At 36.4% G+C, this 16,227-nt stretch overlaps 1 protein-coding gene across 5 annotated transcripts in view; it reads right to left on the minus strand.

Annotated features, from left to right (window-relative positions):
* MTREX (Mtr4 exosome RNA helicase) overlaps window positions 1–16,227 on the minus strand; it is a gene marked incomplete at its 3' end in the record, with an annotated part of 41,262 nt that overhangs the window by 6,064 nt on the left and 18,971 nt on the right. For 3 of the 5 annotated variants that reach the window (XM_083355531.1, XM_083355530.1, XM_083355533.1), the window contains 8 exons: window positions 13,918–14,068; window positions 12,289–12,461; window positions 10,573–10,641; window positions 6,618–6,746; window positions 4,896–5,006; window positions 3,692–3,880; window positions 2,286–2,449; window positions 1,121–1,226 (listed from right to left, as the gene is read on the minus strand). In XM_083355531.1, the coding sequence (XP_083211657.1) occupies window positions 1,121–1,226; window positions 2,286–2,449; window positions 3,692–3,880; window positions 4,896–5,006; window positions 6,618–6,746; window positions 10,573–10,641; window positions 12,289–12,461; window positions 13,918–14,068 (1,092 nt within the window). Of the gene's footprint in view, window positions 1–760; window positions 871–1,120; window positions 1,227–2,285; window positions 2,450–3,691; window positions 3,881–4,895; window positions 5,007–6,617; window positions 6,747–10,572; window positions 10,642–12,288; window positions 12,462–13,917; window positions 14,069–16,227 lie in introns of those variants that run through there. The other 2 variants (XM_083355532.1, XR_014491596.1) reach the window with 2 other exon arrangements.

Consider the following 16,227-nt stretch of genomic DNA (forward strand, 5'->3'; position numbering starts at 1 on the left):
GAAAACATAATTATAATGACATCACTCTAACGAGTATTATACAGGATGACAAGTACCATTTCAGTTTCATCTGCAGGATTGAAGTATGACTGAATTTTATGTAGATATAGCTTTTTCTTTCAAAGTCTTCAGTAGCTGAATCCCTGTCCCCCATCTTTTTAGTAACCTACTCTAAAAGAAGGATGGAGATCAACTGGAAGTTGCCTAGAACATCTGAATCAAGGGTGCACAGCTGCCTCCTGCAAAATGGCTGGTACTACCTGCCTCTTGAAGCAGCATTAATCATTCAGTATATTATTTTTTTCTCTGGCATCTTAAAAATGACCCATGGCTTTTATACTATATGATTTATTATGATTTATCACTTATAGCTTTTATGTACACTGAGAGCCTATGCACCGAAGACAAATTCCTTGTGTGTCCAATCATACTTGGCCAATAAAGAATTCTATTCTATTCTATTCTATTCTATTCTATTCTATTCTATTCTAATTATAATTCTATTATTTTACAGAGGACTCTAATTCATTTCTTTGAACCCACAGGTTCAAAAGAATCCCACACAACATCAATAGCTAACTACTGCCATCATATGTATTATATTGGGCATAATTATTTAATGTTTTTATCTTTTGTATTTCGTATTTTAATATTTATTGCCCTGTACACCGCCCTGAGTCTTTCGGGAGAAGGGCGGTATAAAAATTTAATAAATAAATAAATAAATAAATAAATAAATAAATAAATAAATAAATATATATGTGTTCAGCTCCGATTGAATTCTCAGTGAATTATGTAAACATGTCTGTGCAGTCCTGAAGCAATTCTTCCTGTCATTCCCCAAAGGGGACAAGTTTGCTGAATAACCAACTGCAGGAACAACAAGAGCAGAGAAGAAAGCCCACTTATCATCCCATTGTTACTTCGTGGAAGTTCACACTCATTTCATCCTCGTTTTCTCCATCAATATTGTAAACATCTTTTCATATCCCCAAATTCCTGTTTATCATGCTATAATAAACCTCGTTGGTCTTAGAAGTGTCATAAATCCCTTCATTTTTAACATGTTTTGTTGTAACACAAACAAAGAATGGATACTTCTGTGGAAAAAATAACTTACATTTTCTTGAAATACAAAGCAGCTTAATAAAGCAGTTGCTTGTTCTGCAGATAAATCGTTGAAAAGCCCATTGAACATCATTTCTGTCAGCAAAAGCTCATCTGCACTAGAAGAGATTCAATTAATGGCAGTATTAGTAATTTTTATGTTTAAAATCAATATTTAAAAAATCACTCTGCCCTTCTCCCAAAACAGGTAGAGAAAAAAGACATTTAAGAGTTCAGATGTTATATGTCAGATGTGAGAGCTCTAAGAAATTAATCCAGGAGAAAAGGGTTAATGATACAATGTTTTTTAAACTAAAAGTGAACGTGTTTTGTTGGAGATTTAGTTAAAATATCCATCTGTGTTTTGACTAAACAAAATAATCCTGGCTTAGGTAAGGGAGATAAGCTAGTTTTAGTGTAATAATAGCTGAGTAAGCTTTGGGGAAACTGCTGACTCCAAAACTTACTATTGCTGAAGCATTACAGTACATGTTGACCTAACTTTTTCCAGCAATAGCTTCTACTAATGGAAACAGGTGGGGCCAATTTTCAGTAATTCAACAATTTTTGTAAGCTGCCCATAGTCACTCAGTCATAGGAATCTAATAAATTCACACTTCCTCCTCAGAATAATTGAAAGATTGCTCATCCTTGTCCTGTTTTACCCCAATCTTATATTAACTTGTATTTACTAATGCCCAGAATATCCCACAGTTCAAAATATTTTATATTAGGGAATGATTTGTATTTATAGTTGCTGCATAAATTAAGATGGGAATTTAACAGTGGTACCTCCATGACCTGGTTTAGGATAGGGGTAAAAAAATAATTTTAGAATGAGTTTAGGAATTCTGATGTACAGAGCATACTCAGAGAATCTGCTCTTTCATATCAGAAAACATTTCTGGAAATTGTTTCAAATGCAGCTTGTAAATTGGCAGAGGACAGAGGATATGCAGTTTGCTTGAGTAATATAAGTTAAAGCCCTATTGGCCTCATAGAACCCACCATGCTGTTCTTTAGAACTCCACTATTATTTAACAAACCAAATATCTTTATGAATAGGAGGTTCTTCTAAATAGTACAGTATCATAGAACACCAGCACAAAGGAAAAACAGACAAATACTTTCAGAACAACACAACTGTCCATTTGTTGATTCTTTTCTCATCATCTTACCTGCTGATTTCACAGGCAACTCGTCCTTTCATCTCTATGACATCTGAAGAGGTTGCAAAACCCAATCTTCTGAGAACACGTTTACGACACTTGAGCTCATCCATTTGTAAAACAGTCCTTGCTTTTTTCAATTCCCGTTTAGCTGCTTTTATGTCTACGGCAATCTAAGTTAACACAGACATTTTAACAGAAATAAGAAATGAAGACAATTTTATAATCCCATTGTCATCTCCAAGATCACGATAGGCCACATTAACACTTGCAAAGCCAGGACAATCCCTTTTTATAAATGAGAAAGCAGAAGTCAAATGTTTCTTTGAATTATATGGCCAAAAGGGATTTGAATAAACATATCTAATTAGCATACTTTGTCATTGCTTGAAAGATTGTCAGAAAATAAACAGATCTGTTACAGTCATGAGATATCATGCCAAAATAGCTCGACAGACTTGCCAACTCACAAAACAGACATCAAAAGCGTCATTTCATTTTTACTCAGTCTGTTGTGACTGAGAGGCAAAATCCTTATTAAGAGCCAAATGTTTCCAATATTTCCTCCCTCTCAGGAAAATTGGCCATGATGGCTATAGATGATCACAACTACTAGAGAGCGTATAAGTTAATGAACATCACAAGATACAGGAGAGTAACAATTTAAAAGTATTAAGAAAGTATTAGCTTTTTCAATAAAAATCTCAAATCACTTTCTAATTGGCTACTATATTTGTAAAAAAATATACTGAAATTTTAATTATGAAAATACTTCTCAGTAGGAATTACTCTAATAAGGTTTTTTTTTAAGAGGTGGGAGCCATCTTCTATCAGGTCAGAATATTTCCGTATGTTGTCCATTTTTGTTATTTTGTTTTTTTGTGCCTTCAAGTCACTGAATCCTTGCATTTTTCTTGGTAAGGCTTTTTAGAAATGGTTGCCATTGCCTGCTTCCTAAGGCAGAGAGAAAGTGACTGGCCCAAGATCATCCAGCTGACTTTGTGCCTAAGGCAGGACTAGAACTCATAGTCTCCTGGTTTCTAGACTGTTGCCATAACAACTGCAAAACTGGCTGTGTGGCCCAGAATTCACTTCTTTTTCTAGGATCATTTTACTGGTTTGAAGATACCATAAACTGAACCTGGATCTTCTACAATGAGGACCCAGATTGTTGGGGGCAATTAAGCTGACTTTGTAATAATGCCACTTGGGGTGTGTGTGAAAGCCCTAATAAGCAGGCATATACATAGAATGAAGGCTACTGCTAAGCTTGTAAGCCGCCCTGAGTCTTCGGAGAAGGGCGGGATATAAATGTAATAAAAATAAAAATAAATAAAAATACATTAAAGAAGGCAAACTTTATTCAGTGACCTACAACCCTCCACAAGTGAACCTGCCTAAAGTTTGTTCCTTACCTGTGTTTTTCTTTCACAAAGTTTGTATATGGTTTCCAAATTAGAATCATTGTGAAGTGGATGAGAATACATCCTATGTTCAAATGCTTCTATTTTTTGGATTACTTTTTTCAGACCTGGATCTTTAATGCCCATGTCATCGATAGGATCCAGCAAAGGAACTCCATCAGGAAACCGTCTCTGCACTTCCTTTAAGAAAATGTTTTAAAACCCTTAAAATATTTCTTAACTGCAGCATTGATACAGCTGACACTTCAGATATTTGAGAACATGTAACATAGTGGCAAAGGGATTAAACTGAAAAAGAAGCCTTCAGACCAAATATTTATTTGATTTTTAAACTATTTCAATCATGAAACTCCTCTTGGGAGTTTTACAAGAAGAAAATATCCATAACAATTCAAAGATAAGACAAATGTGTAAACTGTCGTAAAAGTGAGAAGATAAACATTTCTTTGGCACTACTCTTTGCAATCAAAAAGGCTCTCCAGAAAAGCTCTATTTTAACCTGCATATGAAAGCCAAAAGGATCACAGCAAACCTGATCTTTACTAGTAAATTATTCCACCAAAAGGAGGCTATTGCGGAGGCCCTTCTTGTTATAGCTTCAACTTCTCTAATTTCCTGGTAGTGGAAGACTCCTAATGAGGTTTTCCCAAATTGTTCCTCAAGATGGACTCTAGTTGACGGAGGTGGCCGTGCAGATATTTTGGTACCAAACAAAGCCATATAGTTTTATAAATCACACCTGGATATTGAACCTAGATATTACTGCAGTCAATGTGCTCAGAGCACTACAAGGTCTGGATGGCATTAAGTACTAAGGATATGAACTGCTGCACTTTGCACCATCTGCAACTTTTGAAACTTTAAGGCAACCCCAAACAGAACACACTGCAGTAGCCAATCAGGCGGTGAGAACAGCATGTTATTTGGGCTAGGCACTTTGCAAATATTTACTAAATGGTTTTCCAATAATTTTACTTTTTAAAAAAATTCATCTGCCCCATCTGTAACAAGAGATTATGGCGATGCTCTTTCATCAACTATAGTACAGTTCTTTTCATTACCAATTGATTAAAGATATTGGAGCTTGGAGAATTCAAATCCTCTCAACTGTTAATTTTTATTACTCTTTTGTTCTGCATATATATGTATATATATATCATACAGAATATTACACAGAGAGAGAGAGAGACTTTACCTGTATTGATTTCAATACACTCTGTCTGTTATCAAGAGGCCTTAGGTCTTTGGGTATATAGAGTCGAACACTGCTGATGGATGACAGAAGATGAACCAGGACAGGAACAACCTAATCAAACAGACAAGTGATCAGCAAATTAAAATGTACTTCATTAATCTTCAAACTATTAAACAGATTATATTTTATGCAGCATATTTTGACTACAGTACTATACTTTCATTCTGTTATACAATATAATACACTGGAGAATATGGAATATTTCTGTAATAAATCAGTTCCAATTTTATTTTTAAATATTGTAGTTTACTTAAAACTGAACTGTCTTAAAATGCTTAACTTATTGAGATAAAAAAATAAATTCATAAATTCTGTCATCCTTCAAAACTAAATAAGGAAAATTAATTTGTGTGTGCGTGTGTGTGTATACATGCAAATACTTTATGTATGTATATATATACCTTCACACAAATGGAATTGCATTAATCCACGGTTGATTAGAATGCAATGCAGATCTATACCATACAATTGTTTAACTAGAATTCAGCACCATCAGATGTGGTGATGGTAACAATTTAGACAGTTTACAAATGCTACAAATTTATAATTGAGCATGTTATCAAACATTCTTATAGCTGTTTTACTAGCTCTAGAATCAGAGGCAGCATACCTTAAATGTCAGCTGTAGGATTTTAAAACTGTTATTAAATCTCAATTTTATATGGAATGAAGTGACAGGAAAATGCATTTAATATTTAATAGCTGCATAAAAGAAATGATCATGCTTTTTTGTCAAAGCAGCAATTTAGCAGACTTTCAGACTGTTTGAAAATAGGACAAACAGAATGTTGAATGGCAAATCTGGGATTCAACAGTGAAACCCAACATAAATTTGAATAATCTTGCAATGGAGGATGTAACTTTAGTGGAAGCTATCGCCAAATAATTCTACACCAGTTCTTAATCTATGTATGGCCTTCTTTCCCAAAAGACTTTAAAGCCAGGAAAACACAAATGTAGGTATAGACTAATATTCAGTTACCTAACAAGTAAGGTTAGTCCTGAGGTAAACTTGGAATGATATAGTTATAAATAGGCATTTTTATTTTCAGTGCAACTACTGTGTTTCCCCGAAAATAAAGCCCTAGCCTGATTTTTATGTGTGTGGCTAATATAAGTCTTACCCCCAAAATAAGCTATAGTTAAGACTCTGCCCTCTAGTTGCATGAGGTGGGGTGAGGTGCGCACACATAAGATTCAAGCTGGGGGGGGGGGGGTGAAGCTGCCCCACGCGCCCCACACCCGCTTACCTCAGGACCGCCGCAGGCAGGCCTCCCATACCTCAACACTTGTCGCCCTGCTGCCCGACTTCTGTGGCCACTCGCAGGATGTCACATGGCCTGTCGTGCTGGTGACGCTGCTCGGGGCAAGCCACATGGCGTGTTGCGAGCTGAGTGGCGGCACCAGTGCATCTTGCTGTGTGGTGTCCTGCTGCAAGTGGCGGCACCAGCGCAATGCGCCACATGGCGTCCTGCTGTGAGTGGCCACAGAAGAAGTCTCTCTCTCCCCCTCAGTTAAAACTGATGTCATCCAGCAAGAAGAGACCTTGTGTCCTTCGTTTTTGGCAGCAATTTGTACACAGAGAGAAAATATGTGTTTTCACCAAGTGCCTTTGACATACAATTTTCTTTCTCTATTTTCAATAAAAGGAAAAGCAATCACCTGCATCTCCCCTTTTTCATCAGGCTTCGCAGGCTTTGCAGCTTCAGTTGCAGAATTTTTCAGGCTCTCTTTACTACAGTATAGGAGGACTTCAGCAATATAGAGTGGATCCAGTTCACCAGAATTAACCTGTGGGATTAGTAAAAGATCAGAAAAGGCTTGGAGTTACTTTTCAATAGTAAAGTTATTAGGTTTCCTGCACCACAGTGGTCGTTTAGGGGGAAAAAGGATAAAAAGTAACATATCCTACATAAACAATATAAACATACCATAGTTCCCTTTACAATGAAACCATTTGGGCACAATCACAAATGTTTATGAAAAATTTTATCAGTTTTAAGCATTGGGCAGGATCTTGTAATTAAGAAATATATATGTTGCCTTACACTCTAAAATCTAAGAGTAAGAACTCTTGGCTTCTTAAAAATCATTTCTACAATTCATAGTTAATCCAACTATACAACATGTGATATTTCTCCTTTCATCATTCTTCTAGCAAAAGGGAGGATTCTATCCAAAGTGGGAAGTTATAGCCAAAGTTACAGCCAGAATTTGATGAAAGACATGCTATTTCAAATTAATAACAATGTCACTATTAAATTCAATGTGTTTGCAATTGGGACAATTGCCAAACAGTTTATTAAATTTCTAAGAACCAGCAAGAGTCAGGAGCAAAACATACCCTTAATTTTAAAGAACATGATGCCCTAGAACACATTCCTAGCCTAGGAATTGTTTCCATATTACAACTGTACTATGCTTATTTTTTCTCTTTGTTATTCCAGGTTTCCACATTTCTATAACTGAATTTTGTCCTAAAATAACTTCTTGTTGCTACTGTTAGCTGCAAGTCAGACAGAGACTTTTACCAACAGATTCCAATCAACTTTCTACTTGTTGCTAAACAGAAAAGCTATCGCTGGGTCAACAAGCAGATTCAAGAAAACTTTTAGAACCAGGAAATTTCCCCCCAGAAAATACTTAGATAAGGAACAGAAATGTTCATGAAATAAGCAATAATGCAATCAAGACAATAAGGTACAAAAAGGGAAAAGTATATGTTTCTAATTATAAAAGGAAGAAATTATTAAATATATTAAACATGAACAATTAGAAAGTATTCAAGCTACAAAGTTCTAGCTCTCATTAACAAATTAGAAATTAATAATATCTCTAAACATCAGATACCTGATTGGTCAAGATGGGAAACAGGATGGTCAACTAGATATGATTTTGGCCTGATCCAGGAGATATCTTATGTTCTTATATCTTCATAAATAATTGGGGAATTTGTCATAAAACAGTAATTGTCTTATTGACATCTACTATACATGTCAAACTCTTGATGTCACGCAATGTATCGGAGCTTTTTCTCCGTTGCCGGCAATGGGGTGGGCGTGGTTTTGGGATGACGCATCCGACCCATGGACCGGCAGTTTGACACCCCTGTACTATACCATTAACACATAATTCTTGCCAGTTGGATAAAAAGCATAAGAGCCTTAATTGAACAAAGTGTTTTTAAGATAAAATTCTTCTGTTTGTAGGGAACCACTAACTGTTAAGGTAATTACTTTGTGATAGTATATATTTTGGTAATAGCCAAATCAGAATGATAGGACTGAAATTTATCTCCAAATACCATGTTTTATGACAATCATGGCCTACTAAGATGAAAGATTTGAGTAAGAGTGCATAGTATTTAAAAAAGGACTTTTGGAAGATACTGTACAGATTTCATATTTTATCACAGGTTTCTATGAAATGTCCAGATATAAACAGAAATATATCATATTTTACTATTATATTATAACATAATCATAGTATTTATTCATAAAAATAGCTGTGAATGAGACCATCCTATTCCATTCAAGATACGTATAGCAGCTGTTTTAATTTTGATTTCAAAACCTGTGTTCTCTCATGCTATCTTGAACTGCATTTCAAAATGCAATCCATATGTGCAAAAGCAGCCTTAAGCCAACTATAAACAGATAACTGCTTTTATTCAAACTTGGAGCAGGCTAACATATGCATCAAATACTCTATGGAAACAGTATTGGACCACATCATTGCTGTCTGTTGCATTCTCAATTGGTAGTAAAGTAGGTCATTTATAACAACCCCAAAGGAGTTTATCACTTTCTATTACAATAATAGATGCTATGCATAGACTAAAAGCAAACCATACTAATGCAAAACAGCTACTTGTATTTCATTATAGCATAGCAACATGGCTTTTCCACAACTATCACTAACACTTAACCTTGTAACTTTGTTAATTCTTTTCCAAGCACTCTGAATTTCAATATATATATATATATATATATATATATATATATATATATATATATATATATATATATATATATATATATATATATATATATATATATATATATTATTTATTTATTTGTTTTTATAAACCGCCCTTCTCCCGCCCTTCTCTTCTTATATATAAAGGATTTGCAGTACTTTTAGTAGTTCTTTGCATAGTTAGAGATACTCTTCATAAGTACCATCCAAAACAGCTAATGTGATCAGCTAATTGAACTATAACTGTTAGAACTATGTGTTAGGGTTATAAATGTTCCATTAATAAAACAAGATGCAGTTAGGGATCTGTATCAGGTTCTATATTCAGATAGTTCCTTGCATAGGACAGACAATTCAGGCAGTCTTCTGTGTCCAGCCCAAAGCACGTCTTCCATTAAGATACAATACATGCATGTTTAATCTGGGCATGGACCCACAACATATGTGTTATGGTGACTGAGACAGGAGAGAAAAACAACAAAGTGGGTGGCAGGAAAGAAGAGGCAAGGGGAAACAAGATGGTGGGGTGGGTGGGAAGGCATAAGCTAGAGGATGATGTGCTTGAATTCAAGTGAGAGAGGGAAAGGAAAAAATGCTAGGAAGATGAAGCAGATGAGGGCATGGCCCAACTGGGTTATGCCATGCTTGAATGCAAATACATCAAGAAAGGAAAGGAAGACAGAGGAACAATCAATGAGTGGCCTGTTGCAATGACTATGTGGAGAACAGGAAAGGGGTGAAGTCCCAAAGTCCCTCCTTGCCCTACTTTACCCTGACAATTTGTCTGGAATTTATTTCAGTCAAACCTCAGGACCCCACTAAGAGACTACTGCTTTTCATTTGATCATATGGTGACTTTCCCAGAACAGGTCCAGCCTACCCTCAGAATCATACTACCATGATTCCCCAAAAGCCCCCCCTCCAGAAAGTAAGCCCCAGCTTGATTTTTGGGGGTGGGCCTAACCCCAAAAGTAAGCCCGCTGAACATGTCAAGCAGCAGCGTTACAGATGTCGGGGTGTGGGAGACCTGGCTGCGGTGATCCTAAGGTAAGACATCCCCCCAAAAATAAGACCCAGTGCCTCTTTTGCAGGCAAAAAATATATAAGACCAGGTCTTATTTTCGGGGAAACACAGTATGTTTGTTCCCTTTTGTGCATACCTCTAGAGGCATGTAAATGAGGGACTGCCTTATCTTCACTTTCAGATTATAAACTGTTTCTGAATAAATTTGCTCATACAGTAGTATGATTTCCCTCAGATAATTGGCTGAATATAACACAGTCCATTTTTTTACTTTACAGAGCCAGGATCATTTGAAGAAAAAATATATAGCTGCAATGCACACAGGAGTTTGTTCTAATCAATTCATGGTGCTTACTTGCTGGTGAACATGCAGGATTCGGCTGTCAACTCAATATTGCTAAGCTTGTAAGCCGCCCTGAGTCTTCGGAAATGGGTATAAATGGAATTAAAATAAATAAATAAAATAAATATGGCTTTTGTAAGAAATCACTTTTTCTGTAAACTTCCTCACAAAAATGAGCATCTCCTTATGAAGTAATATGTGATTTTACATTTCTCCTATTTTGTGGTCAGGGATATATTTATTCAAGATTGAGGAAAATCATTTTATCTTACCTTCACATTGGATTTCTTGGAAAAATTCACCACCACTCCCCAGCCAAAATCATCATCTTCATTTTTCACCTGAGAACATTCAGATATTAAATTTATATATTATTTTGTATAGGAGATGTTTTTTATAAAGTACTTAGATAAAATAATATCTCACAAAAAAGAGAGTTCAAAAAGATCAGGCATATTTTGTGTTGTGAAAGTAAAATATGAAATCAAAAATATAATGAAAAACAACAAAAAAATTTAAACAATTAAGAACTGTTTCTTCATGCATTTCTAACAGTATAAAGGGGACAGGAGTGAAGTCAGAGTTCTTCCATCTAACCCGACCCCAGTGGATTGCATTGGCACGCTGGATGAACTGTCTGTCTTTCCATTGGGTCTTGAAAAAAAAAAGAAAGAGCTGCCAAACACTTTTTTGTCAAATGCTCCTGTCAGCTGATTTCTAAATCAGTGTTTCTCAACCTTAGCATCTCTAAGTTGTGCAGATTCTGCCAATTCTATGTTGGCTGGGGAATTCCAGGAGTTGAAGTTCACGCAACATAAAGCTGCCAAGTTTGAGAAACACTACTCTATAGGATTACCATGCACTGCATGCTAGAAATATTCCAAGGGATGGCGGCAATAGTGCTGAGGGAGAGTTGACTTATGGGCACAGTGGTCTCATTGAGATGAAATGCTTGGGGGTTAGGCTTGGTGTATGGCTCAGGTGAGGTTTGGTGAGTACCGTATGTATGGAGAGTGAAATGTTCCTAAATTAGAGCGTGCAGGGATTTGTGTGATCTTAGGTATGATGAGAACATGAGAGAAGCTACTTTAGAGCCAGAGGACCTAGGTCAGGGGTCTTCAAACTTGGCCCTTTTATGACTTGTGGACTTCAACTCCCAGAATTCCTCAGCCAGGCACGCTGGCTGAGGAATTCTGGGAGTTGAAGTCCACAAGTCATAAAAGGGCCAAGTTTGAAGACCCCTGACCTAGATAGATGACTTTGGGTCACTGCCCTTTTGAAGCACAAGTGTACTTCTCAGTATCTTCTCAGTTGATGCATTGGATTACACCCTCCCCCTAAATTTCCAGTTATAATTTACAAACAATATCAGAAAGCACTAGTTTTGATTATCAGAAGATGAGAAGCTAAACTGAAATATACCAAGCCACCTATTAAAAAACTGAAAACAAATTAAACAAACACCATATGTACATTCTCCAGAATGGCCTAGTGAAGTATACAACACATTCAAAAAAATAATATTAAATCAGGAAAATAAGCAAACACAAATACAAATATTAGACGTTATTCAATTACTGATCCTTAATAGAAATGTGCTTTTCTGATGGATCTCTTAAATATTTTCCGGTGTACAATAAAAACACATACTATGGTAGATTATACTGAATTTCTGATATTTTGGGTTATTTATTGTTAATAAATATAAATTTATTTCAATGGAATCACACTTTAAATTAACTGTCCAAATTGTGAGAATGTTTAGTCATGTCTAACTTTCGTTCTACATAGTCTGATATGTTTTCTGCAACTATGATGGATCGAAGCCAGTATATACTCAATGTTTGGTTAATTAAGGGTTAAAGTTACAGACACTGTCCCTAAATATATGAAATCACTATGTTGAAGAACAAGGGTATTTAAAACTTGATTCTATTTTTGAAAAGTACACATTTTGAAAATGCAGAAGATCACTATTAGTAACTTACTTTTACCAATCTTCCAGGTTGTAAAAATGGCAAGCAGTATTTTGGCTTATGAATATATTCCTCTATTTCTTTACCCAGTTTAGCAAGTTGCTGTCTAATTTTATAATAGATGATCACATTTTCTTCATTTGGAATTTCAATCTCATTGTACTGCTGTTCCAAATTATTAATTTCTGCAAATACAAATACAAATTGTAAATTCCTGCAAATACAAATTGTAAAACAAAAAGGTGTTATACCAAGGACCAATATTGTAACAAATTATGACTCCAATTTTTCCCAGAAAAAGCACACTATCCATTCATAGAAAAATATCTGCAGGGCTTAGAGACTTTGTTATCCCTCCCATCTCCTTGTCAACATGTCCTAGGACATTAAGGATCTCATAGAGAGCAATTTGTTTTATGCTGGCTTAACTGCCAAGCGAGAACAAAACAGGATTTATGTTTATGAGAATGTGTAGAGTGGTTATCCCCAAACAACAGTATTTGTTACAGCATATTTGATTCTCATTTCTGAAGACCAGTTTTCATGCTACATAATTAAAATCTTCATGATATTAACATTTTATTTTTGTTTTAATAAAACAGGTAGGGAACATTATATAGTTATATTTGTCAAAATGATAAGGAGTGTTAGTGGCAAATTTCAGCTTGTTGGTATGCCTTAAAAAGCCTCCAATATTTTAAGAACGTTGCGTTTTCTATTAATTCTCATATTTTTAAAATAGCAAGATCCAATGAATTTTAACTTGAAACTCTGCTCAAAGGATCTCAATTAGGAGATTCCAATCATACAATAGAGGAACATGTGACTCTTGTGTATTGCTGAAATTCTGTTGTGCCAGAGCAACTTCCCATGCCCACATATCAGAGTAGGCTATGTAATGGCCAGACTCTTTAAGATAATACTAGAATTATCGTAGCTGAAACTGTAAAGTGGTCAAAGTTAATGTTATGTCCTACTTCAGCTACAGCAATTTTTCCCAGATACAATAAAAACCCCTCTGATCCCATTATCTTAGTGGACAAAAGTACGACTACTTGTGCAACTAATTCTGTAGACCTCGAGATCTTTTAAAAATTCATTAAAAATGTATATAAAGCACAATTCAGAGTGGTTCGCAAATTACACTAAAACACACATATAAAAAACCAGAATAAACAAAAGATGCACAAAAGCTAACATTACTGGGAAAATTATGCATTTTGACCTTCTGAGCTGGACAGACATGTATAATTAAGAAGAGGCTTTGCTTTGTTCCACTAGTACTTCATTCAGTTATATGGATCCTGCCAGAGAGAGCTGAATTGGTTGTTATTAAGATATCCTTGGGGAGACCCATAGTGCCCTAAATGTGTGGGATAGACTATATAGTTGCCCCCAACCTCAAAAACCTGCACAGAAAATCTTTAAAACAGTGGGCTATCTGTGCTGTAGCATTTGTGTTTTATTCAAAGAAAGGAAGTAAGAAACCACTGAGTATTCTCCAGCTCTGTGGGAACAGCCATTGTGCTAATTGTGGTTTTGTAATAGGATAACAATTTTAGCAGAGAATATTGTGGAAGTAAACCCTTTAACATAATTGCACAGCAACTTTCAAACTATTAGGTATTGCACAAAACTTACTTTCAACTACTCCTGGAATAGCTCTATAGTGCTGGAACTGGTAAAAAGATTTTTCTAACATGTATTCTGGATTAATTTCTTCTACACGCAGCAAATTTAGTACCATGTTGTAGGTCAAATGGAAAGCACTGTTTAAAGGATCAGCAGATCCCTAGAAAGAAAAATAAATTAGCAAAATCAGGTAGCGTAAAGAATTATAAGCATGAAAGAAGCCATCTGAGGACATAAGTTATGTCCCTGTTTTAAGTAATGCCGGAATGAATACAACTTGTGCCTAGTAAGGATTCTGCCAAACATTTCAGGATGTCATGTAATTCCAAAATAGGTCTAACAGGCAAACCTGCATACATAGTGAATCCTCTCAACATGGAAGATGCAAATTCTATAGATTCCCCTCTCCCTACCTACCTAACCCTCCCAACAACGACACAGACCGTAAGAATGGCAAAACATTTTGATTAAAAAAAGTAAGAAATTATTGTTGCTATAATTACTGAAAGCCATCATTTACTGTATTCCTCAGTCTATTTGTCGTAGCAGGCAAGATTATTATTTTTTCCCTCTGGAGTCCTTAGAAGGTAGAAGAAAGTAATTTCCTTAGTGACAGTGGGGCTGTCCTCCATCGCTTTGCACAGCTGAAGTACCAATGGCTCAGAAGGGAGAAGCATGATGATTTTAGAACCACTATCTCTTTAGGAATCTATACCTAGATTTCTATCGGTAGTGTTGTGGCCCCGACCCCTGAGCCTGTCCTACCCGAGGAAGAGGACTCTGAGGATGATGGGGAGGAACTGGCAAGGCCTTCCTCTCTGGGACCCTCCCCTCTGGCAAGGCCTCCGTCTCCATCTGAAGGCCGACAGGAGCAGCCTGTGATTAGCCAGGCTGGGAGTGAGCCAGAGCAGCTGCAGCAGATGGACAGTAGAGGAGATGAATCATGGCTAGATCCCTGAGAACGGCGCAGAGCCAAGCGTTTACAGCAGTGTAGGAAGAGTAGGAGGGTCAGAGATTAGCTGAGTCACTGAGCCACACCCCACAAAGTACAAAAAGGGGTGTGGCTGCTCTCAGGACTTTGTGACGAACAATAATTTAATCAACTTCTGGTCACATCTTCGGAATTCTGTCGGATTTACTATCTGTTTGAAACCCTGGCCTGAATTCTTGACAATGCTTCTGTACTACTGTTTCTGGACTGTTTGCTTGTTTGCTTGGACTCATTTTGAGCAATTGTTTGGAAGTTATCTCATTCCAGCGGATAACAAGCCTATTTTGGCTGACTGTTTGTATTTTGCTGCCAAGGCCTTATCAGAAGGCAATTACTAAAGCCTGAGGAATTAACCCTTGCTAGTCATGCCTGCTTGTCTGTCTGTTTGTAGGGGGGGGGGAACAGAACAGGTAGATTGTAGTGCTTGCAGGTTCTCCAGTACTGAACAGGCAATCTACACAGCTTAACATATATGCAATCACTGTTTCAGGATACAAGAGAGGAAAGTGCCATCTTGCCCAGCCCCTACAAAGCCTCCTAGAAGGAGCTGCCTCAAAAATGTCACACACCTTAATCATATCTGGAGGTTAGGGGTGGCTGAGAATTCTCAAAGCCGTATTTTCTCTGATGGCCATCTTTTCTAAGCAGTTAAATGTAGAGAAGTATTATTGGAGGAGGGGAAAATAGCTCTTACGATGCCTGCATTTTAGCTTTCTGACCAAGGCCCATAAAATTCAAGCCACCAACCACTTCCTAACATTTTTACATCTTGCCTCAAGGCCTATCAGAGGTCTTAATGATTTTGTTGAGAAATATATACCAGCTTTTTTAGTCTGAAAACAATGAGCTGAAAGGAAATCCCAATGACAGATGCAATGACATTCTTTTAAATAGGACTAACACGGTCAATGCTTTAGCAATCAAGACAATAGAACCCATCTCCCAAGCTGTGTGATATTATGGTCCAAACAACTCCTACAGCAGTTTCCCAGATATCGGGTGTCAATCCATCACGATGTTAACAAATTGTTTAAGATCACAGGTTTTAGATCAGACTCAATGCATTTCTTGGACCACGAAAGAGCACCTCTGTCATATGCAGACTCCAATGGCAGAAATTAAAGGCAGATGTTAAGCTCCAATAGTAGAGAACTATCCAGGAAGAAAGATTCATCTGAATAATTCATTAGCTTTATTGTCAACAGGGTATCAAATTTATACACATAATCTTGAAAACTGAGTAAGCCAAAATCCTAGCACTCATTTATTAAGGAATTCATTGAAAGGGTATCTGAAAGGCATGTAACCCTTTTTGCCAGAATCCAAAA

This window comes from Vipera ursinii (assembly GCF_947247035.1).
Source record: "Vipera ursinii genome assembly, chromosome: 2".
NCBI lineage: Eukaryota > Metazoa > Chordata > Lepidosauria > Squamata > Viperidae > Vipera > Vipera ursinii.